Raw genomic sequence first — 23,208 nt, 5'->3', positions numbered from 1 at the left:
ATGGGGACAGTAAACGATTTGCATACAACAATAACCCAGCAGAGCTTTGGCCAGGCAAGGGATAAAAATAAAAACCTCTTAATTCCTGGGTTGACAGGTAATTACCTCATAGGTGGAGTGTGTTTAAAACAGTTTATTAATGCTCTATATAGAAATTCTATATAGAAACGTCAGATACATCAATACATATGTTGGTACTCTTCCCGTTCAAACTTGACTCAATATCATGTGAATAATTAGCCTTTTGTCATGAGTACAAACAAATACAATTTATTGGTTTCTGTTACATATCCAGCAAGTTAAAATTCAGTAGTAGGTTTTGAGCGGGAATATTTTTTTCGGCCGAGTATTATGCAATTCAGCAGTCAATGTCAAGCAATGGGTTCAGTCAATTTAGGATCTGTCAACTTGCAGTGTAGTGTTTGGACCTCTGGAGGGCAATGATGTTACGATAATGGATGGTGGGGAAGCAAACACGCTCTCAATAGCCCATCTGTAGCAAAGCCCCGCCGCTATTATGCGGCTTGGCAAATCAGTACATCACAATATATATGTTTTGGAACACACGTATTTCATTTACACGGAGTTATGGTGCCGAAATAAATAGATTGGGCTCCATTGAGACAGCGGGCTCGATTAGTTGCGTTATAAGAATGCTTTCCGATCTAAAGCAAAATATAGCGATATAGAATTTTCAGGATTCCGTCAAACTATTTGGAGCATAATTGCTTATGGCTTAGAAAATAAGACGAACTTCCAGTTAATATTTTCAGTCTGCTGATTCTTTTTCAGTTTCATTTGCACAGTTCTTATGTACTGAGCCTGTTCTTGCATGTCAGACTTTAGGGACTCTCCTCTAGGTTATGCGTGTTTAGACATGCACAGTCATTTGATAGTAGGTATACTAAGCACATTTCCGCGATTTACACAAACAAGTCCTCTCGTGGGGCCAAGTTAACATTTGACTTTACAGTCGAAAGTTTTTTTTAAGTATCAGTGATGATAATTTAATGTAGGTTATTTTCATAAACTGCTTGCTGGCATTCTTTGAGTTGTTATAACAAGTAACTGCAACGCTTTCGACACTGCCTAAGAGGAATACATAGAATCATGGGTTTTTCATGATTCATGGACAGATGTTATATTGATGCGTTGCATGATTGATGTTTTTGGGGGTGAAAAGGAACGTAAGAAATTGACCTACTTTACTCATTACAGCGGTTATTATAAACCTGTTTAAGCACGCATTGCACATTCAAATCTTTAATGACTAACCTATATTTGGGTGTGACACAAACAGTCTTGCTGAACGAGCTGCTGCCTAAATGTTTTGCAGCTGGATTACCGGGTCTTTGCGGTGAAGCGCTCCCACTCATCCACGGTCCCAAGTTTGCAGCGTCTGATTGAAGTTGGGAAAGGGGGCGGGCTTTGTCAGGAAAGACCAGTGAGTCGTGCTGCTGCAGCTCAGTTAGTCTAAGCGAGCTCGCTACAGTGGGATTGCAAAAATTGTAAACAAACACGGCAGTGCGTTGTCAAAAGTGGAGAAAGCTGTTGTGAATGATCTGAAATGCGACAAACCTTGCAGAACATAAGGGGACTGCGGTGAAGTGTGCGAATGGCTTCGATTCTCACGGGAAAGAGGAGAGAGAGGATGCTCTGAGTCTGTGACACCGGGGAACTCGGAGAGGACATTTCTGTACGTTGTCACGATCTGTGGATGAAGCAGGAGAAGAGTAGCAATAAAAGGATGACGCAGCAGTTACGCACACCACTGGATTGAGACGCATTGCCGTGATGCTGGTACGGTTGGTCCCATCCTCTTAAGAGTTTTATTAAAAGTTCTTACAGTGGTAAATATCGGTTGTGTTGCGGCGAGTTGCAGAATTCTTCTGCTCGCTTAATGTCAGCAGGTGATTAAACCAATTAACGAACTCGGGGTTGCTGAAACCTTCTCAGCCCAGATTAACCCCGGGTGCCCGCCGGCGGTCAAAGAAAACTGGGAAAGCCTGAGAGACCGAATCAGTTATGAGGTTCAAGTAAGATAAGCAGGTATACTCCATTATTTTGTTAAGTTGTAGAAACATGCGTGCAGTCATACTCATTGTTGTCTTCAAGGCAGTTACAGCACATAACAGAAAACGATATCACCGTTTAAAATCAACTATAGTGGATGACTGGGTCTTTGATTTTGTTACTGATGATTTCACCGGTTTTGCCTTTATGCAGACGACGCAAAGTAGATGGTTGCAGGTTTATATAGTTTTCATATAGTATTAGTCTAATTAGTTCACACCTGATTTAAACGTTCCCGAAGTAGTGCTCTTAAGATATGAGATGCAGGCAGTGATTGGATTCTGCTGTACCGGGTCACACCGAGCAACATAATGTGTGCTTCTGAAAAGTAATAAAGAACCAGTTCATCATAATGTGGAAATGGGACTTGTTATAATTTAGCTTTACTGTTTGCTGCACATGATCCTGATTAGCAGGTGACCAAAAGAAAAGTAGCCTACATAATTGTCTGTCACAGCTATAGGGTAAAACGTTAGCTTTACAGTACTTTCGATTTAACGATGCTTCATTTGTGTTCAGTGCTTCATGGTTTTGCCCTGAAAATAAATTCTCAAATTTTCCTTTGGAGTTTTCCCCATGTAATGAAATCTCACTGCCTCCTCCTTCAGTGGTTTTAGGTTTGACAGTAAGTAATGAGTGACAGTTGAACAGTAACCTTCATATGGTTTTCAATGATACATTGCTCTTCCCTAGCATGTAGTCAATCAGTGTAATGGTAGATCTGAATAGACGTATATCATTTGTGCTTATCCATTTAATCTGGCTGGTGAACACATACTGTGGGTAAATGTATGTTTGCTAAGAAAGAACTTCTTAATGTGGTTGAAATTAGTAGGGGTATAAATCTGAAATGGCTCTCCCACCTTAATTTTATAGAAATTAAGGTGGGAGAGCCAGATTAGGCAATATTTTAAGGTGATTTACCAACATGTATTTACTATTAATTTTATGGTTAGGGTAAGAAATTTCTGGAATATCGCACCACATTCCTGTGGGCTACAGTTGCCTTGGTTATTCTGAGCTGTGCTTTTAGCGCTGTTGGAGTACTGTGTAAAGATGCCAAAATGTGTAATCTAATCATTTTGATCATTATACAAGTTCCACAAAATCATTTTAAACCAACCTTGCCATCTATCCTCCTTGGGACTTTAAAATGTGATCTGAAGAAATTGCATACTTTCAAGAGACACAGTAGTAAATGAGTTGGGTATAATTAGATTTTGTGAGTTCTCTACCTGGCAAGAATGTCGTTTTAGATAATTAATTGCATTATAACATTTTTCTGAAATCTGCTAAACTAATTTCTGAAATAGGCAAGTTAATGATGTTTATAGAAACTTTGTTGATTCTAAAGATCAGTACACAAAATGTAGGATAACCTATTGACACAAGGCAGTCTAGTGTTCTAAACTAGTGTAAAGGGGGAAAAAACTGTGTACAAAACTAGTCTTAGCATCTTGAGAGATAGTCAGACCTCTGTATTTGCACATTTGTTTTTCTGTGGTTATACGTCAGTGTCATCCTTCCAGTTGTGGAAGTGGAGACATTCTGTGTATGCACGCTCAGTAGAGTCAAGCCAAAGACTGATCGACGTTTTCTCAGGCAACTCTTACATAAATACATTAAAATGAGATATTTTTTTTCCACCTGTCAGCTTGCTCATGTCAAAAATAAATAAGACTGTGCGTTTTTCACCAAGAGTATATGGGCAACCCTAAAGCGGAGATGATACAGATGCTTTGACAGTCGTCTTGATGCAGACAGTGTTCCTCCTCCAATGTTCAGCTCTGCATTAGTCTCAGGAGAGGTGCCCATCTTGTGGATCCCTCCACTGCTCATCCTTCCTCCATGTGGCTCCATACATAAGGCAGTAGTGCGTTCCACTGCATGCTCATGACTGTCTGCTTGGCAATAGGCTATATGCTTGCTTCAATAGTGCTTGCTGATAATCTGATACTGTTTACATAGGAATCCCAGACATGGAGTTTAAGAGAATTGCTACATTGTCAATAGTTTACTTCTATTTTTCTGTGGATGAGGTAGTTGCAGCCCTTGAAAATGGTGCATTTGCAGGCAGGTCAGTAGCAATTCCTGTTATCAAGTATGAGGAAGATTCTGATTCAAACCTCAGATGTATTGGTTGGTCTTTCTTGGCTTGATATCACTGGTGTCATGATTGACTTATCAATTCAATAGGTTGCTACCTTGCTTTCGGGTATTAACAACATTGTTCAGATTAGCTAGCTACAATATATATGTGTCCAAGTGGACATTATTTTGACTGAAATCAATGAAATTATGTGCATAACACTTACTGTATTTTAGGCATTTCATGGCCTGATTATCTTGTTACTTTGCTATACATGAAGCAAAATGTGATACTTATGTATGCAGTGTTTTCAATCTTAAATACAGCAATTCACAATTCTGCAGAAACTATTTTTATATTTACAGTAACTATGCCTATTTTCAATCGGCACACTCGTGAAGTGAGTGGTTGAATCAATTGAAATGATGAAATGGTCAGCAATAGGATGCATGTAATTTAAGCAGGTAATGGGTAAGGTTGACTTGGATGGTCCCATGAAAGCAGCTGAGATGTTTTAGTGTGCTCATCCCACCATGATGTATGCACTCCAGTATACTAAACCCCGGGCTGGAGCTAGAGCTGGGGCCCTCCCTGAGCTGGTTCACCACATGATCCAGGGTCATTGCAGGGGTCATTACCCAGATATACCGGGGATGGTACATTCCATGAATGTCAGTTAGTGTTTAAATGCTGAAGCACAAAAAAAAACTCTGCAAATAGGCCTACCTTTGTTAATGCTTTAAGCTTCTCAATTTTTAAAAAAACTTTTTAAACCAGGTTTTTAAAACTGAAGACCTCTGCAATAAGATACTGGAATAAGCATACAGGATAGGCATTCGGTAATACAATGAGAATTTATAATGCAGTACAGTTGAAAATAAAATAATAAACCTTATCGTTCCTTTATGGAATGAAGAGGTCCATACCAGGACCAAAACTGTGCAGCAGTTGTCCTCCTCCCCTAGCTTTTTCCCCAACTCCAGTTGGAATCATTCCTTTGAGCAAACCGTTTTATGTGCTGAAAGCATTTCAGTTTATGCTTCTAAAAGAAAACGCACACATTTGCCACAACAACATCCTTTGTCATCAACCAGAGGAGGAGGAGGTGGAGGATTGGGTTCTAACTTTACAGGATCCAGTTTGGAGTGCTCAGACCTGCAAGCACGTACTGGAAGAACATTATGAAACATGCACAATGATTGTTTCAGAGTGCCCTTTGAAATGTTTTAAGGGTACACATTTAGCAGCCTGTACACCCCACCACGTTTATTTACTCTCAGCATCAGCTCTGTAGGTCTAAACAGTCTTCTTTTGCTGAATCCTGCTTTGTGCAGACAGTGCTAAGAAAAATGTCAAGCACTGTCAGGGACTCAGGCCCAGGGCCCCGTCTCTGAGGGAATACACAGTGTGTAAACTGATTGTAAATCTACTTATCACTGGGTCACATGAGCTCGCTGCCGTACCAGACAAAGGAGGATGCTCTGGGTCTCTGTAATGCTGACATGGGAGTCTGGCAATCCGGTGTAAGAAGTCACGCTTTCAGGAATCGACTTAAACGGCTTTATCCAGCAATGTGCTGGTTCTGGGAAAAAAAGCCTTCATGGCAGATACCGGTTAGCTTGTGGATGGCGCTGCTCTTTTTGCTTTGCATTTGCAAAATGTCTTTATCAACGGTAATGAAAACGCATTGATTTCATGAATGAGCATACACTGTTAGGCCCCTTACGGTAGTGTTTCCCATAGTCATGTGCAGTTTTAATCATATTTCTGTAATCTTTACAGGTAAAATGAGCCACATTCCAATTTTTTTTTTTTTACACATTGAATGTACAAGGTGTCAAAAAAAACATACTTGACTATTAAAAGCTTTTAATGGGAACATCTCAATTCCCCCATCTGCCTGCATCTGTCTGCAATGTGCAAAGGTTGTGCAGTCTGATAGCTGGTTGAGGGGTGGGGCATAAACTGTCCTTTTGACCCTAGTGAGCTCACTGACAAGAATTTGGCCTGGGACCCTGTTTATATCTTCTTATTCCTGTCTGATATGTCCTCCTTATCACCTCCTCCAACTGCAGTAACAATAGGAAAGTGTAGGTTGTAATCCAGCCTGACTTGTCTGCCCACCCACTTTTTCATGAGAAGACAAAGGTACTTCCCTTCTACAGTCTCGCTGATTTTACTGTCTGCTCTCTGCTATTGGAAATAAATCCCCCATAATCTGAGGCGGAAAGTATAGCTCCTGTTACCAGTATCCCATATCGTCCACCCAGTCATCATGCATTTTGTTCGCTCCTTAGTTGGCATGCTTTTAATAGAATCGGTAAGATGAAAAACAAGTGAGGATATCCCTCAGTGTCGGCGCTAACGGCAAACGTGTATTGAACTGCCGGGTGAACCGAATGAAAAAAGAGAAAGGAAAAGTGCAGAGCTGTTGTGCGGCTTCGGTGCCTGCGAGTTCAGACGGAGCCTCTCCCTGCGGCCTCGCCTGTGGTTTGCTGGGACAGGGAGTGCGGGCACGCTCCTGCTCCTGTGCTTGCGAATACAGAGACGCAGGAGTGGGAGAGGGTTTAGTCGCGCTTGCATCCAGATACGGTAACTCAAACCTTATGCTAGCGGGCATCTCGTAGCAAACCATCTGGTGGGCTACATTTTTTTCTGTTGCCCCCCCCAAACTCTTACAAAGTTGGAGGATGGTAAAGGCCGGAGAGAAGGAAGGATATGGCTTCAAACAAGCATGGGAGTCGATGTTGTCTAGAAGTCAAAGAGTGAAAACTGTCTGGTTCTCCATCTAAGTGTTTTGTTGAATGAGATCCTGGGGGGGGAGGGGTTGTGGTTGGCAAAACTTTCCATTTCTAGATTCCTTAAACGTGGAGTGCTGAGTGAAGGACTTCCTTTATTTGGTCCCCCACTGCTCTCAGGAATGTCTGTACTCCTGGTCTAGTAGAAGGGGTGCCACACCCATTTTTGGCTGATGGAAACGCAAGATAGATGGGGGTCCCGGGTCACCACCTGCAGGTGTGCTCACTCAGGGCCCTTTTGGTCACGATTGGAGGGAAGAAAATCGCCAGAAGACAGAAATGGGATCAGTCTGTCAAGCTGATTCCCTTGCGGTCATACTTGGGGAAGATTATTAGCAGAGCACCGAATTTAGGCCACTGGGCTGTTTCTGTTGCTGTGAGAACGGGCGCAGGAAATCCACAGCACACTAAATTCTGGCCACGCAGTGATTTGCCACCATTGCCCCAGTGTTCAGAGACTGACTTTCAGCGCTGTTGACTTTGTATCCTGAATGGTTGCATTACAGGAATTGGCTGGTATTTTCTATGATGTACTGGCAAACAATGTTCTTTCTATTTATAGAGACACCTTTATTGATCAACAATCTGACTGTGTCTAAAGTGAATAATGACATTAATATTTCCAATGTCAACGCTGTGCATCATCCTGACAGATGGGCACTGTGTACACATTACAGCCTGAGATGTTTTTCAAGGACATGTAGGCCTGTTCAGCCTTTTAGCTTGCTCATTTTTGCTCATTTTCGCGAACGCCTGCGATGCTGTTCTCATTTTTGTATCCCTGTTGTGCTCCTCGCCCTCGGCCAATCAGCTCACAGGTTGCCACATTCCATTGTTCCTTATGCCAGCAGTGCCTGTCGGATTTGTGCTAAAGCTTCACTTCGCTAGCCACAGCCTGTCCCTAAGGTCTGAGTTTCAACACAGCATTGCAAAGCCCAAGAAATGCCAACTGGGACAGGCTAACAGAATGCAATGGAGAGGAAAGAGGTTTAATTTACGTTTTTTTTTTTTTGCAGTGATTGAGGTCAGTATAGCATTGTTTTTTGCCCTCCCGAGGCCTTGACAAAAGGCAGGCCAGAAGGTCCAGCTCTGGACAGATCTTTGCTTGTTTTTCTTTTAGAGTGTTGGTCTGTTCAGGCGATGCACCTTTGAGCTGCTCATTGTGTAAATGTAGATCCGTGTCTGTGGAACGTTCACATGTCCACACTTGAAAGTGGCAGTTAAGGCTTTTGTGTGTTCTACAGAATTAACCTTAATGGGTGTTTTTTTTTTTAACTGTTCAGCTTGAATACCAGATCTTTATGCCAAGGTAATGTGCAAATATGTGTGTACACTGCGAGGTGTATTTTTCTAGGTATACAGTTCATCAAAGTGAAAAATAATAGAAGATATCATTTGTCAAAAGCTCAACTATCAAGTGGCACTCGATACAGTGTATGCTTCCCCAAATCTTATGAGTGTCGTTCCAGCCCTAAAATCGAAACCGTTGTTTCTCTCGGCCAATTATTTAAACAGGCGTCATCCAAATCCATCAATAAATCATTCAGTTTCACAGATCATAAACAAATGTAAACAAACACACATGCAGTGATCAATAACTGACTGTTCCAGCTAGTGGTGGTGCAGGTAAATGTCGCCAGATTTGTGCATACCTTTCAGTGGGTTAAGATTAGGTGCTGTCCTTAAACCAGGTATTAACATACCAATGTATATTAACACGGATATATATTAGCATGCAGATATTAACAAGGATTAACATATTTCCATGTTATTTCTGCTACGTACAGTGGTTGATGAAACCTAAGGCACTTAACAATATCCAAATCCTGTTTTTTCTAGGACTTTCCGTTTGTCAGAGACTTTGCTTAAAGTATCAGCTGTGATATCTGTGGAGTCTTGGTGAAACTTCCTTTTACAGATGCAATTGAGAAGTCAGGGAAAAAAAACATGCCAAAAAATGTGTCACAAAAAAAAAACTAAATAGGGACTGGACCCCTGTTAGTTCATTACTTGACAACTGTCTATTGAGTTTATATGATAGCCCTTCTCTTGTATAACGGTGGAGACTTTAGCTAGAGAGGCTTCCATTTGTTCCTCCAATGTGCAGTATAATCCTTCTGTTCACTATGTACACAATAAAGTACCTTCCGTAAATCAAAGGGCAGATATGGCAGTAGAGATCACCATGAAATACACAGGGGCTGAGGTCCAGCAGTGGAAGGAGGATTTTGTCTGCAGTGCAAGCGCCAAAAAGGCAGAATTTACTCTCCTTTCCGACAGGTCAACAGATGCTGCGCTCTCACCCCTTGGCAGGAGCGCAGAAGAATGCCTCTTTCCAGGTCCAGAAAATTCTTCAGGCGCAGGTCCACTGTTTTTCCATCGCCTCTGCTTTTGGGAACAGGGCTGACGGCGGCGGTTGAGTGGATCACGAAGGCACTTTTAAATAACTGTGGTCTTAGAAAAGAACTCCAGCGTCGGGTTGCTAAAGACTTGAAGTGTGGTCGTGTTTCCGTGTATGGAAAGGAGAGGAACACATTTTTGGTTATTTCTGAATTTGATTTAGCTGTGGTTGGTTGAAGACGTGCAGCTGTAGAGCTGTACTGCTCCAGGACCTCCAGGTGTCCGCGTGTGTCCAGCACATGTGCAGTGTGTATGCCCCTGCCACTGAAAAGCGTGGGAAAGACATGCACTGGGAACCATGGAGAGCTGGCAGAAATATTTATCTGCTCCACAGTGTCTGCATTCTTCCATTATTTGATGCAGGGCTCTCCTTGAAGACCATACCAAATCAAAGCTTTCTGGGATCTGAAGCGGATGCTCTTAATTAGCCTTGATAATGCTACATCGTCCTCTATAAGATGGCCTTGTAGCAAATGCACATTATCCTGCAAGATTTTCAAAGCCTTCCTTGTGACATACCCATATATGGGGTGCCAGTGTGGTGTTGTGGTTAAAGATCTGAGTCTATAACCCAGAGGTTGCAGGTTCATTTCCCAGGTGTGGCACTACCATTGTGTACTTGAGCAAGTCACTTGAGCTGAGTTGTTTACGTGAAATACTGAGCAGCATAAATGGATAATCGAGAAAGTAAGCTACCTAAATTGTTCTAGATAAGAGCTTCTGCTAGGCAAACTGTGTGGGCTGAGGAGTTTAAGACGCAATTGGGCTCACACCAGCGTAATGGCAAACTTGATGACAAAGCAGCCTTACCCTGGATCCCTCCTTATCCTGTTGTGGATATAAAGTTGCGTCTTGCTAAGGGATCTTGGCTCGCGGTCAGCCGCTCCGCTTTTTACTGCGGCCCATTACTTTTTACAGCGGCAGAATTCCTCGCCTGCGTGCCAGCGCTGAGGTCATGCTTGTTTCTGCTTTTGTTTGGTCTTTATCAGATGCTGATATGTGTTGTGAATTCTTTCGAGCGGCAGGTCTGGGCATCTTGCGGTGGGGGTTTGAACCCCCCCCCCCCACTCCCAGGTAATGGAGAACACTTGTCTGCTGCAGAGGTGAGGGGTAGAAGGAGAAGGGGAAGGCGGAGGTGGGATTTGGGACCTCCATCGAAGTTGCTACTTCCATACAACCTGCTCTTGATATGCCCACCTATTGAGGGAGGCACTATTACCTGTACGGGGAGCAGAAGGCCTCTAAAGCCAAAATGAACAGTTTCATGGACTGTAAAAACTGGTACTTCAGCCTTGAGGTTCTTTCCTGAAAGTCACTGTAGTACTTTAATTGTGCAGTTATTGCTGCTGTTGACATTGTGGTTTTTATTGTTGCTATTGTGGTGTTTGTAATTAAAATAGCCTGTCGCCATCTGCGGATTATGTGTAGTTTGTTTGAACATTGAGGGAGACAGTTGTGGTCCTTTTGTGCAAATGTCTCTGTACTTGTGACTGAGTTGTGTTTGATTAAAAGTTTCAATTGACCTCAGAGAAACTGCGTGTTTTCATCTTGGTATGTTATTATTTGTGCTAGCACTACAGTCCTACAGTCTGCACAGTTCTGAATCTTGCTGAACCGAGTCAGAATAGTTTTTTTTTCAGGGAACAAACAGGTAGTGAAGCAGGAATCTGGGTCTTGAACGGGGAGATAGTGTAAAATCCTCAGTGATGATGATGCGTTTCCTCTGAGACATGCACGATAAAGGCCTCCGTTTGGTTCAATGGAGACACAGGGGCTCTTTCATCCTCTGCAGAGGAACTGTGACAGAGGGGAACGATCCAAACCGGCCCTGACGCCTGCCTTCTGAAAGGCATTCCTTCCCAAAGGTTCCTTGCTCAATCCCAGAATACCAGGAGGAAATAACCATCTTTAAATACCAGGCTAGTTTAAAAGGTTGAGGAGATAAAGGAACAGGACATTCCTAAGAGAGAGAGAAACAGTCTTTATGTTACACAACTAAAGGGAACATCAGCTATCTAGAATCAGTACTAATTACTGTACTTATTCCTGTCTAGCAGCCTTCACTAAGTGGACTGCGGAAGGCCTAGTCTGCATCACAGTTTGATCCACTCCTGAGATGAAGACCTGTTTAATGGCTCCATACTTTTTCACAGACCCAAACTTCTGTGATTCATAAAACAGAAGGAAGATCTGAGTAACAATCAGTCAGGGATGTCAATCTGTTCAACTAGGCGCAGTATGTAGACAGAACTTTTTTTCATTGAATGCGTAATTGATAGCTAAAGATGGGAAAAGATTGATGGTAATTGATGGCCCTTTGTAATTTCATTGCATTTTATAATTAAATGATTGCATTATGTCCATTTTGCAAGCCAACCACAGTAAATGAACACGTTTAGTTTTTTTTTTTTTTGGTTTATTTTGTAATAATATTAAAGAAGGCGTCATGTTAGGAGAAGATGACAAGAAAGATTAGCTTTTTCTTTTCGGTAGTAAGCTAGACTGGTGAGTTCAACACATGTCTGTTTGCTTTGTCTTTGTGTGAGGTCAGGGCATTGAAGATGTCTGTGTAGAGAACAGATATTGGAACACTGGATTTTATGTAGTTTTCTTCTCTCTATTAAAGAGAAGCAATGGCAAAGAAAAGCATGTCAGGCTTCATTTTATACTGCAATATGCAATTGATACTTTTACATTGGCAGTCTTGCCTGGAGAGGGTGGCATTAAGTCTAAGCACTATGGCTTAACTTTTGGCTTCAGCTTTGAGAAACAAGGACAAATATGACATTTTTCATTTTTAAGCTACATTTTTGGTTATTTTGGTGACCGTTGAACTTCACATGATGCATAAGTGTCAATCTGCTGTGAAAGGTGCCTCTTATCTCACCCTGTTGAAACGGAAAGCATGCTGGGTAATTGTGAGTGAAAAATCGCTGTGTTGGATGTTTGTTCTTGGGTGTATGCCCTGCCTGCTGTAAAAAGGGGCAGTCCGCTGCAAGGAAGAGCCGCATGGCTGTTTTCCAGCGCTTCTCCAACATTCCATTGACTGGTGGAGATGCACAGAACCTACTGGAAGGTGGGCTCTGCACTCACAACAGTGGAAATCCCATAATTAGAAGCAAGCCCCACAAGCTCATAATTGCAGTGTAATCTTCAGCTGTGTTTCATCCCCCTAGCATTGAGCTTTTTGCGTGTCGAGAATTCAGTCCACTGGTTATCTGCCTTAATCTCTGTCATTATATCAAAAGTAAGCTAAAAGGTGTATGTTCCATTAGGATAATAACCAAAGTCTGCATTATTTGCACTTTCTTTAAATATTTAATTTTTATTTTTTCATACACGTATGATTTGTTTCAACAGTATGGGGGAGTGTATTCAGGTCCGAAACCTAGGTTTGTTTTTCTCATCTGATAATGAGGTTGTTATGGCCCAGTCTCCCTTTCAGACGTTTCCTTCTGAAATTCTAGACAGTCAAGCTTCTCGATGGAGCTTTCCAAATGTTAAGCAGCATATGTAATGTTGCGTTTAAAAAAACTCTGCTGGTTTGTGTGATTATTTAAAAAGATGCTATTTCTGACTGTTATTTGAGTGGGGATGCATGCTGTTGTGGTCGTTCATTTGGAAACCACGACCCGTCAGTGTTTGGCAGAAACGCCGATCCCAGCACGCCCCCCCAAGCGCAGTCTCCAGTAAACACATGAGTTTCCTCATGTAATCTCTAAATATAATCTGTTGCATTATCACCAATGTGGTGATGACTCTGATGCAATGTGTGTGATGGGTGTGGGTGTATGGAAGATGGCAGTGTGTTCTTTTGGGTTTTATTTGAGAGAAAATGGGGGGGGGGGGGGGGGATTTTGGTGCCACAAATCTATGGCTGTTGTTGAATATGTCTGCTTTGCAGTCAGTGAAAGGTTCACCAGTTAAAGCAAGCATTTACTGGGCAATACACATTTATTCTATATGAAGAACTATTTGTTTGAGAAGAATCCATCAAAATGTCTTTATATTAATAGTTTCCAACTCAGAATTCAGTTGCCTAATATCAATTGCTGCCCTTGATGACATCCTGATGATAAAGATGGTCTGAAGGGATAGAACAGAGTGAATCATGGTTTTTTTTTGTCATCAGTGGTCTAGTGTGATCAAGTGAATTCTTCAGCCCAGAATAGCTTTGTTCACATGAGGGAAACTGAATATGAAAAACAACTGTAGAGAAATGTGACAGAAACGGGGCAGAGACGTTTCACATGCGTGCGGGTGAATTTTGCATGTTCAATAACAAGTAGAAATGTGCAACGCTCCATATTCCCATTAAGTCCCCAAAAGCGTCCAAAACACCTCAGTGACATTCGCTGAATTAATGGAGATAATAAGATCAATTCTACTGATGCAGCGACGTGTATTAGCTCTGATCAAATCACTGTCTGAGTTTTAGGGCTGTGTGTGTAGCCTGCAATGTGTGCATGGGCCCTCTGCAGAAATCAGAAGCTGTTTATCGTCAGAAAAAAATAAGCCTAATGGTGGAGAAGGATTTGTTTAGGAGCCCTTGGTTTAAAAATGGAATGGTACTTCCATAACTCATTAAAACTTCTCAAGTCCTCACAAATGTAGAGCTCCAAAATGTCTGGAGATGAAAGCTGAGTTGATGAACTAGGTACCCTGGGCTGAATACGTAGGAGCAAATTGGTCATCCCCTTTACCAGATTTGTCTGCTGTCATTTGACAAATGGGTATTCTGCATTTTAGAGCAATTAAATCATATTTTATGATTCTCCTTTCATTTAGCTTGCACCTATTTGTTCATCTGCATTCTGTTAAATGAATTAAATTTAAATTGTTTAGAAGTAGACTATATGGCCCAAATTTTTCTAAATTATAACAGTGTCTACTGCTTTAAATAGATTTAGATCCATCAAAGGAACTCAATCAGTGTTAAAGTTATAAGCCCTGGATTCAGTCCAACAGCATAGTGATTTTTCCTTTGAATAATTAAGCAGTTACTTGGCTTTCCGTTACTTAAGGAAATTTCCATGTATTTCAGCTGCTGCCAGACTCATAACATTGTGGAAGTAACATTAGTGTAATGCTTGCTTCAGTTCAGGTTTTAATGGTGTTTGAAAGTGGTGTAATCTTTTGTAACGGGGCATGTTTACTGAAAGGTCAAACTGCAGGGTAATATTGTCTGCACCCCACTGCCTTCCCACGTGTGTCCACCTCCTGGGCTCAAACAAGATTGTGAAATTCTGTCTGCATCATAAGTCGTCCTGGTAACACTGTAATTCATGTTAGACTCTGTCTTTGAAGGGCCCACATGGTGGCTTTTGTGCCTCTGAGCACATTTCTGAAAGATCCCAGAGAGGCCTGCACGTTGGCCTTTAATAAGATGAAGGAACCGTCTGGCCCCACCGTTTGTCCTTTCTTACCTCCCGTGTATTGTGTTTCTGTCACTCCCTCTGTAGCCGCCGTAGACTGATTCAATTACCACTCGGAGCACTTTGAAAATACGCAGTATGGCTTCTTTGGATGCTTTCATCTCAACCTCTTTACTGCCTGTTGTAATATACTGCACTAATGGTGGGCTTTCATATGTGAAATTTGAAGAGTAAGGTTTATGTCTACTCAGGTTTAACTAAAGTAATATCAACAGGCGCGACATTAGTGTGTACTGTGGAAGTCAGGAGGGTTGTAGTGAGCCGATACAGGCTGGTTTGAGCCACAGTTCTACCCACTGTTCCAGTGTGGCTAGTTTCTACATCTCTAATCATTATATTAAACTTATGTCAGAGGAGTGGTACTTTATGTACCTGAGTATCGGTTTTGAGAAATGAGAGAAAGAATGAGGGAGTCTAGTCTATGGACGTTATCTCCTAGAATGAATCTTTTATGTGTGACTCACCAGTGCGTTGAACTGCCTCAGGAGGTAGAAAATTCCCCGTAGAATGAAGTTGTTAAAATGTCAAAAGGTGTGCTTTGCTTTCCTGAAGTACCTCAGTGGGACATGATATGATGATGTGTCCTTACATGTGATACAATGATGTGTCCCTCACTGAAGCTCCTGGGGCCAAGTTTCTTCCTATCGACCGCCTCATGAGGGTGAAATACCCCATAAAAAGAAATTGTTAAAATGTCAAAAGGTGTGCTTTGCCTCCCAGAAGCACCTCTATGGGACATGATACGATATTCAGCACATTAGTCAAGATACAAGCTGGAGCTTTTGCCATATGCCTATATGTGTTTGGATGACACCCAGGGAGTTTGATGTGATATTATTTCCTATAACCTCCCTTTAGGAGTCATAGAACAAGCTCAGAAATAAAATGAGATCCTGAATATTAAATGGCCATATCCATTTTCCAGATTCTGTTCCCTAATCATGTTCAGGATTATTTTCCTGTTATTGGCAAATTCCAAATGTGGTCACTGGTATCCCCCCACCCAGCTGGTACCCCCACTCAACCAGTATGATGACAGTGACATTAGTCATAAGCAGTGAAATATAGGTTAGCAATTGAAATATCATCTCAAGATCAGAGGCCTTGATAGGTCATGTGCTGACAAGAAATTCAGACAGAGCTCTGGATTATTGGACTGTACAGGTTTCTGCCCACTATGTACCAGGCCTTCATCTCATTTGACAAATATGAATTAAATGGCTCAGTGTAAAGGTTTCATCTGCTGTGGTCATGACCTCCCACGTTATTACCGTGGAGACCTAGCAACTACTCTAACTGATTGATAAATTTTCCAACTAAGACGGCCCTCCATCTGTTAGCGGCACTAACCAAAAATCTGCTGTCAGGCCAAATGATGTGCATTATGTTGACAGGGTACATTCTACAAATGGTTTGGTCCCCTGTGGCAATGGAAGCAGCAGCAGTATTGTATCCTGCAGTATACTGCAGTATTGCTTAAACTTGATTATTTAGGGTTATTTCCAAGAATGAATGCTGATGACAGTTTTTCATGGCTTCCTCATATCATTATTTTAAAATTGCTTCTCCAATAAAATCCTGGAAAATAAAATGTGCACAAGATGAATATGGCTTTTTTATGGTCCCCATCATTACCCTGTGGGACAATTAAAAAAATGAAACAAATACACACAATTAATATGGGTTTTACAGTCTGCATCATTATCCATGAAAACAAACTGAAAAGCAAAATGAATACACAACATGAATATGGGTTTTTATAGTCTCCATCATATTGCGCTGTGAAGTAAACCGCATGAAAAAGCTGTTTTTTCAATCCCCTTATTGACATATTGTTTTTGTTAGGCTGCACTCTGCCCACTGTTTGTGCACCACACATTAGCTGTGTGCAGCTTTTCATGCCAGGCCTAATGAGACCACTTGTTGTCTTGGTAACTGGCTACAACTTGGGGGTGCAACCTCTCTTTTTCCTCTGCTGGCAGCTCTCGGTATGCGCCGTAAATGCCCTGTAAAGTCGGGGGGCTTATCAGAAGCCGCGGTGCCTGTGGTTGAAGGCCCTGAAAGTGACAGCAGCATTCTTCAACCTGAGAAGCCCTCACGGACTGCTCACCCTGCAGGGTCAAGAGAGGGGCGCTTAGCGCTCTGCCGCACAGAGGCCGCTCTTGCAGGTGTACGGTCCGGGAAACCGGGGGAAAGGAGAACCAGTGACAATCTCTGCGCGGTAAAGGGCTTTGCTCTGCTCTCTGAAAGCTGCCAGGCATATGGGGAGGAAGTCTGGCTGCGGAGATGAGCAACGGTGGGTCTGGAAATAGGGGCTGTGCTGACAAACCTGGCCGAGCGATAAAAACGAGAAGGCGCGGGCCGACCCGAGAGGCGGCCCAGCGCTCTGGCAGAGGGCGCTCGAACAGTAGGGCTGCTGGGAACGAATTCCAGATGGCAGAAGAAATGAGAGGAGGGCCATTGGCAGGTAATCTGCTAGTTGTATTTAGGCAAAACTTTCTTCTAGATTTCTTAGATCTAGATTATAACAATGATCAAAGGTAGAGAGGTCTAAACGAAGCCTGTTTTTTACAGGGAGCAGACTGTAGGATTTACTGTATGAGAGGATAGTGTCAGTGATGTTTACAGTTACATATATTTAATACCTCGTAAATAGCAACAAATTCATTTTTGTTTTCCATCACATGAAAATAGTGTGACTCTGTGCATGTTGACCTAGTCAGTAGGACAGAACTGAAAATTGAAAATGTAGAATGATTCAACTTCTAAATAGGATTTCTTCAATTAAAATGTAAACTCACCATGGAAACTTTTAATTTGGTGGATAAAAAGGTCAGGATGACTGAGTGTTTTAAATGCCTTGTATTTAGTCTTGTGCTTCAAAACACTCCTTCTACAATGGTCAGGTTTGGATTTCAGTCAAAACCAGTGCTGAACCAGTTTATATCAAACTGTATTGCTAAGGCTTTGTATTTTTTTTTGTTTGATTGCTTTGGTTTTTCTATGTCGTCATTTAATGAAGTGCTTAGAATCTTTCAAATGGAACTTACAGACCCATGCCTAGAAATGTCTGTCATTTTTACTGTTACGAGAAAAGCATATCTATGAATTTTATGAAATTTCTGGAAAAGTAATTCGCAAGTTAATTGAGCTCCCTTTCCATCCTTAGTGCAGCGTGCAGTAATATCACGCATGCTGATTGTATTGGGAACATTACTGCCTGGCCGCTGTACACTCTTTCTACGGTTACTTAAAAGCCTCAAATGATCTATTGCATTGAATTGAACAGCCTTCAGAGTAGCTGGTTTTTCTCAACATGGAACATAAATGCACTGTAGAAAATGTGACAATATTTTTGCATTATTAGTATGTCAGGTAGAAGACAGGATTTCTGGAAATGAGAATAACGCAGTCACATCTAACGAGTCAATGCTGAGCTAAGCATTATTGCTGTAATTTTCTCTTCTGATGGAGTGTATAAATGTCACCCACGTTCTGATGTTGTTTCTGATCATGGGTAAAGTAATTATGACAGTGATGAATTTACTGTTCCATTACTTTAATGACTGGGCAAACATTTATGGATGAATATTTACCTTAAGCATTTAGTTAAGGGATATTTGTGCACATAGTCAGTGCTTAGTGTCTTTCCCCCATGCCTAAAAAATACTGTTCATGACAAAATGCCACCAATGATGTCCAGTAATACAGCATTGTTGAGTTTTTTTTTTTTTTTGCGCCAAATAATTTTCCTCAAAACATTTCGGGTTTATATGTCAAGGATGTTTTCCAGCTGATTTCCCTCCCCTCTGCAGCAAAAGTCTTTATTTTTGTGTTTGTCGTTGGTTGTTTTGATTAGGTTTGGCTTGGTGCTTTGTCTGCCACTCCATTCTGGGATGTAAGCAAAAGCTTTGTTAGCACATTGCATCAGCTCTGTCAGAGTAGCAAGTCAGGACATTGTCATATGCGAGAGAAAGGGAGCCAGGTCCCTTTGTTCGAGAACAGAAAGCCTCTCCAACTATGGAGAAAATAGACCACGGCCGCTGTGGGATATTGATAGACACTCTACGCGTAGGACGCGTAACAGCAATGCTGTTTTTGAAATGAAATGAAACCGAAGCTCGGAGCAAAATCTAACGATGCTTAACGGCGTTGACATTCCCTCCACAGATATCAAGGTGTGTAGCGTCGCCCTTTCTGTGATATGCCTTTGGTTGTGTGTTATATTTATCACAGTACTTTATATTCATATTTCATATATTCAAATATGCTTAATTTACCTCATTGTTGAGTAGCAATTCTTCATCCCTATAACAGTGTTATTTACTCAAATGGATAAAGGAAACATTTAATGTTTCAAGTATACCCTTCTGCAGTCTAATATACATATAGTTTTGTTTGCCAATATCACATACAGTGCACCGTTACTTTTAGTATTTAGTACAGTATCAAATAAGCTTATTTGCAGGACTTTCTAAATAGAATCAAAGGTGCATTTACACACCCTCCGAATGGGAAACACCGCATTTTAAAATGTGGTCATTTTTCCTTGAGTGTTTTCTTTTCTTGACAATTAGCTCTTTACTCTTTACATGACAAGGCACAGAACTGGTTAATGATAAGCTCCTTAAGCAATAAAAAACGACTTATAAGGTTAATATTTAGCTGGCATGAAGATGTGAACTCAAGTTCCCTTCAAAGCGAACTAGGTTTTGCAGTCATGCAAGAGGTAATAAAATCTTGCCAGGACTCAGCAGGATGCTGTTAGTGTTTACTGGCTGCATCTGATCACAAATAACCAAGTGTACTCAGAGGGCATCTTGGGCCGTTCCATGAAAAAGGGTCAGTAGTCTACCTTGCAGTTGTCGTGTGACATGCCAATTGACTCACAGCATCAAAGCTGTTTGAACGTTCCTGGAAAAAGGTCGAGAAGTATTTGGAAAATGAAGCCCAGGGAGTCTTTGCTGCACCAAGCACGCAGGCCCACATTTGGCTTATCAGGCCAGTCAAACACTTTCTCTGGGTTTTGTTTTATCTTGGTGCCTTCAACAGTGGAAATAAACCGACAACGCTAAAAATTCATGCTGGGCAATGACCAGTTCAGAAGCTTTTTCGTCAGGTGTTTGTTGACATTGTTTGATTTCCCATTGTCAAAAGCATTAAAGTGTGGCAAAATATGACGATTACAGGAACTTCCATCAAACAAATAGTGTTATTAGCGTTCTGTATTTAATAGCTGTCACTGTTGCTCTCAGCCTCTGTGTTGTGACTCTCTTGCTTGGCTTGTCCTCACATGGGGTTTTGCAAAGTGTGCTCTGCCAACCGTACTACATCTGACCTTCCTGTTTTCAAGGGAATAATTCTCATTAGTGTATTTGTTCGGAACTCATTAGTGGATTTGTTCAGAACTCTGTAGTTATTAGTTAATGAGGAGTGTTCTGCAACTACATTACAGCATTTAAATGGCTCTTGGTTAAATTAGCCCGGCTGGACTTCTGTGCTTATCAGAATAAACAGGAGAATATTGAATACCGTTTATATTCCTGTTTTACTGTCATCTTTCTGACCAGCCTTTAATAGCTGAGGTTTCCTGGACTCATCAGAACTGTCAAAGTAAGTATGCTTGAAATATTTGTAGGATTAGTTGTAGCTTTAAGCATAACTTTCCCATATTTACAAAGGTAATATTAATTACTGGGTTTATTGAAAAACCTTTTCCTAATGTCAAAATGGTATGATTCATCAGATCGGGATTTCAGTGTTATGTAATGCAGTCAGGCCAAATTGAGACGGCTTGAACTCTCCGTGAACCTCAGTGAAGGTGAAAGTATTGGAATGATCCAGCAGATGTCCGGATTCCAGACATTTCAACAATCCCATTCCCAGTAAAGATGTTGGGATGAGTATGAAAATAAGTAGAAGTGGAATTACTTTCTTTCAGCCTGCAGTATTTCACCAGGGATTTGCTTACTATTCGGCAGATCTGTCACACCTCACAAATGTGAAAATTATTACAAAAAGTAAAAATATGAAATTACGTTACATTGTTGTCATGTAGAGGACGATCGTATCCAGATTGGCTTACATATGTTGGAATTTTATATATTTATACAGCTCGGTATTTACTGAGGCAGTTGTGGGTTAAGTACCTTGCCCAAGGTCGAGCAGTGCCCCAGTGGGGAATTGAACCAGCAACCTTGTGGTTGCGAGCCCTGTACCCCACCACTATACTACATTGCTGCTCACACACAGGACTTTTTTCTCTAATTTGAAACCTGTACTGCTATGCCCATGTGGATAAGAGAATTCCACCTCATGTATGCACCTCTTGTCTTTGCAGTTACCTGGCTGATCAGTGCTGGAATGGCGGATGCATCTACCTGATCATGCTGCGGCGCATCAAACGCAAGGCCCCCCTCCCTCCGTGCAATGGCAGCGTCGGCAGCGGGGGCGGCGCCGGCGAGCACAGGAGCAGCGTCTCCTCCGAGCCCGGGGGCAGCCCGGCGCAGAACGGCAAGCGCACGCGCAAGTTCGGGGTCATCTCCCGCTCCTCTTTCACGCGCGACAGCAAGGACAGCAAGGACGGCCGCGACTTCGAGCAGGAGAACGGCTACGGCTCGTCCATGGACGCCGAGGCCACGCCCCCGCAGGGCGGCACTCCCACGAGCACGCCCACGGAGGAGAGGCCGGCGGCCGTGCCCGCTGCGACGGTGCCCGCCCACATGCACAACGGGGGGTACGCCGCCACCCTGCCGGCCCACCCCCGAATACGGCTCTCTGAAAGCTGCAAGACCGAGTCTTTGAGCAGCGAGCCCTCCAGCCAGGTAAGAGACAAATACTAACCCCTGCACACAGTCACCAGCTCAGCCGTTCATCCTGAAATTGAATAGTACATCATGTGCCTCTTTTTAAGTCTGTAATTCTCATTTCTACACTTATTTACAAAATATGGGACAGGATCAGTGGTAATGAAAGACAAAATGTATCTTCATGTTACGCTCTCCCTAGAATCTCCTTTTATGCTTTCAAAGAGACTTCTAAAAGCCACACAACAAAATGACACTGTACAAGCTTATAAATTACGTTCTGTATCACTGTCTCACTGAAACGGTTTGATATCCCTCATGTTAATTAGGGGTTTGTGCTCCTATTATGTGGCTGTTTGTACATGTTTCTGGTCTTCTACAGCCAACGGCAGCGTGTCCGATCTGTATCTGCGTTCCTAATTTTTATAATGACTCAGAGTGCTCATCGCTCAAAAATAGCAGCCGTGGCTTTCTGGGCAGATGCAAGCATGTGTCTGTGGGTTTTTGTGCACCAGCAGGAAAGGGATAGCCTTAATTTCCAGCGCAGCCTAACCCTCCCCGATCTCGTGTGATCTCTGAGGCCGAGCGGGGTTGGGTCTGACTGGTGCTTGGGGGTGAGTTTGTCTGAGAACACTGCCTGCGAGCGAAAGGGTCCAGACGCCATACCCAGGACTCTCCACTCATTTCCATCTCTGGTTGCCTTGTTGGGCAGATTTCCCTTTTTGAAACAATCTCTGCTCTGACTTCTGGCTTTTCTGGCTCTGCTCCTCTTCCTTAAACCTCCTAACTGTTTACCTTTCCTCCAGATAAACACAGAATGTATAATGTATTCTCTATACATATGCGTGTGCAGTCTAGATTAAGATTCCATACACCTCTGTCCAAATAGTTCCCCATGCCGCAGGGTTTTGCTGTTGAGAGATGTCTCTCTCCCACGCTGTTTGGATGTCTTAATTATGTGGTGTGCAGTCAGGCTAACATTACTGAGGAAATCATTATATCATCTCATAAGATGAGCGGATGGATATTTGGTTACATAATGTGCTTTTTCGGAGGTATTTAGTCAATGTCCCCCAACCCCCACCCACAAACCTTCCTGGAGTTGGCCTGGGATTTGCTACAGAGCTGCTGATGACTTCTGTAGAGGCCTTCACATTGTACTGCTACAGGAAGTTGGCATCTGAGCATGGCTCCACTGTAGAATTGCAAAGTTTTTAGTTAAACATGAGATCTACATGAGATCAGCCTTGCCCGTGTTATGTTATGTGCTGCATTTTCAGAAGTTATTTCTTAAGGCTAAACTGCGCTGCAGCCCATTAATGGCAAACCTAGCTGAATGTAAGAAAAAAAAATCTTACACAGTAATATAAATACATTCTGCAACCCAAGCATACAATGTGATCTGTAAAGGAGCCATTTTGGTTGAAAGCATGACCCAGGTGCAGTGGCAGATAAGGTATCTAATTTTTGTTTGCAAGGAAAGGTTTCAAGGTTCATAATGCATTATGTAGGCCTAAATTAGTGGACTCGGAAGAGGTGTTTTCAGTAAGTGCAGTGGTCATCAGGATGATTGAGGAAATGCTAAAGGTCAGGGATGACCACAGCTT

General features: G+C 42.2%; 1 protein-coding gene across 1 annotated transcript in view; it reads left to right on the top strand.

Annotated features, from left to right (window-relative positions):
• Positions 1 to 23,208, top strand: part of pdzd2 (PDZ domain containing 2) — a 70,589-nt gene that overhangs the window by 6,982 nt on the left and 40,399 nt on the right. Inside the window, exon 3 of the mRNA XM_036526831.1 lies at positions 21,136 to 21,619. Within this exon, the coding sequence (XP_036382724.1) occupies positions 21,136 to 21,619 (484 nt within the window). The remainder of the gene's footprint in view (positions 1 to 21,135; positions 21,620 to 23,208) is intronic.

The sequence above is a fragment of the Megalops cyprinoides genome, chromosome 4 (assembly GCF_013368585.1).
Source record: "Megalops cyprinoides isolate fMegCyp1 chromosome 4, fMegCyp1.pri, whole genome shotgun sequence".
Classification (NCBI taxonomy): Eukaryota; Metazoa; Chordata; class Actinopteri; order Elopiformes; family Megalopidae; genus Megalops; species Megalops cyprinoides.
This window is presented reverse-complemented; position numbering and strand designations above follow the sequence as displayed.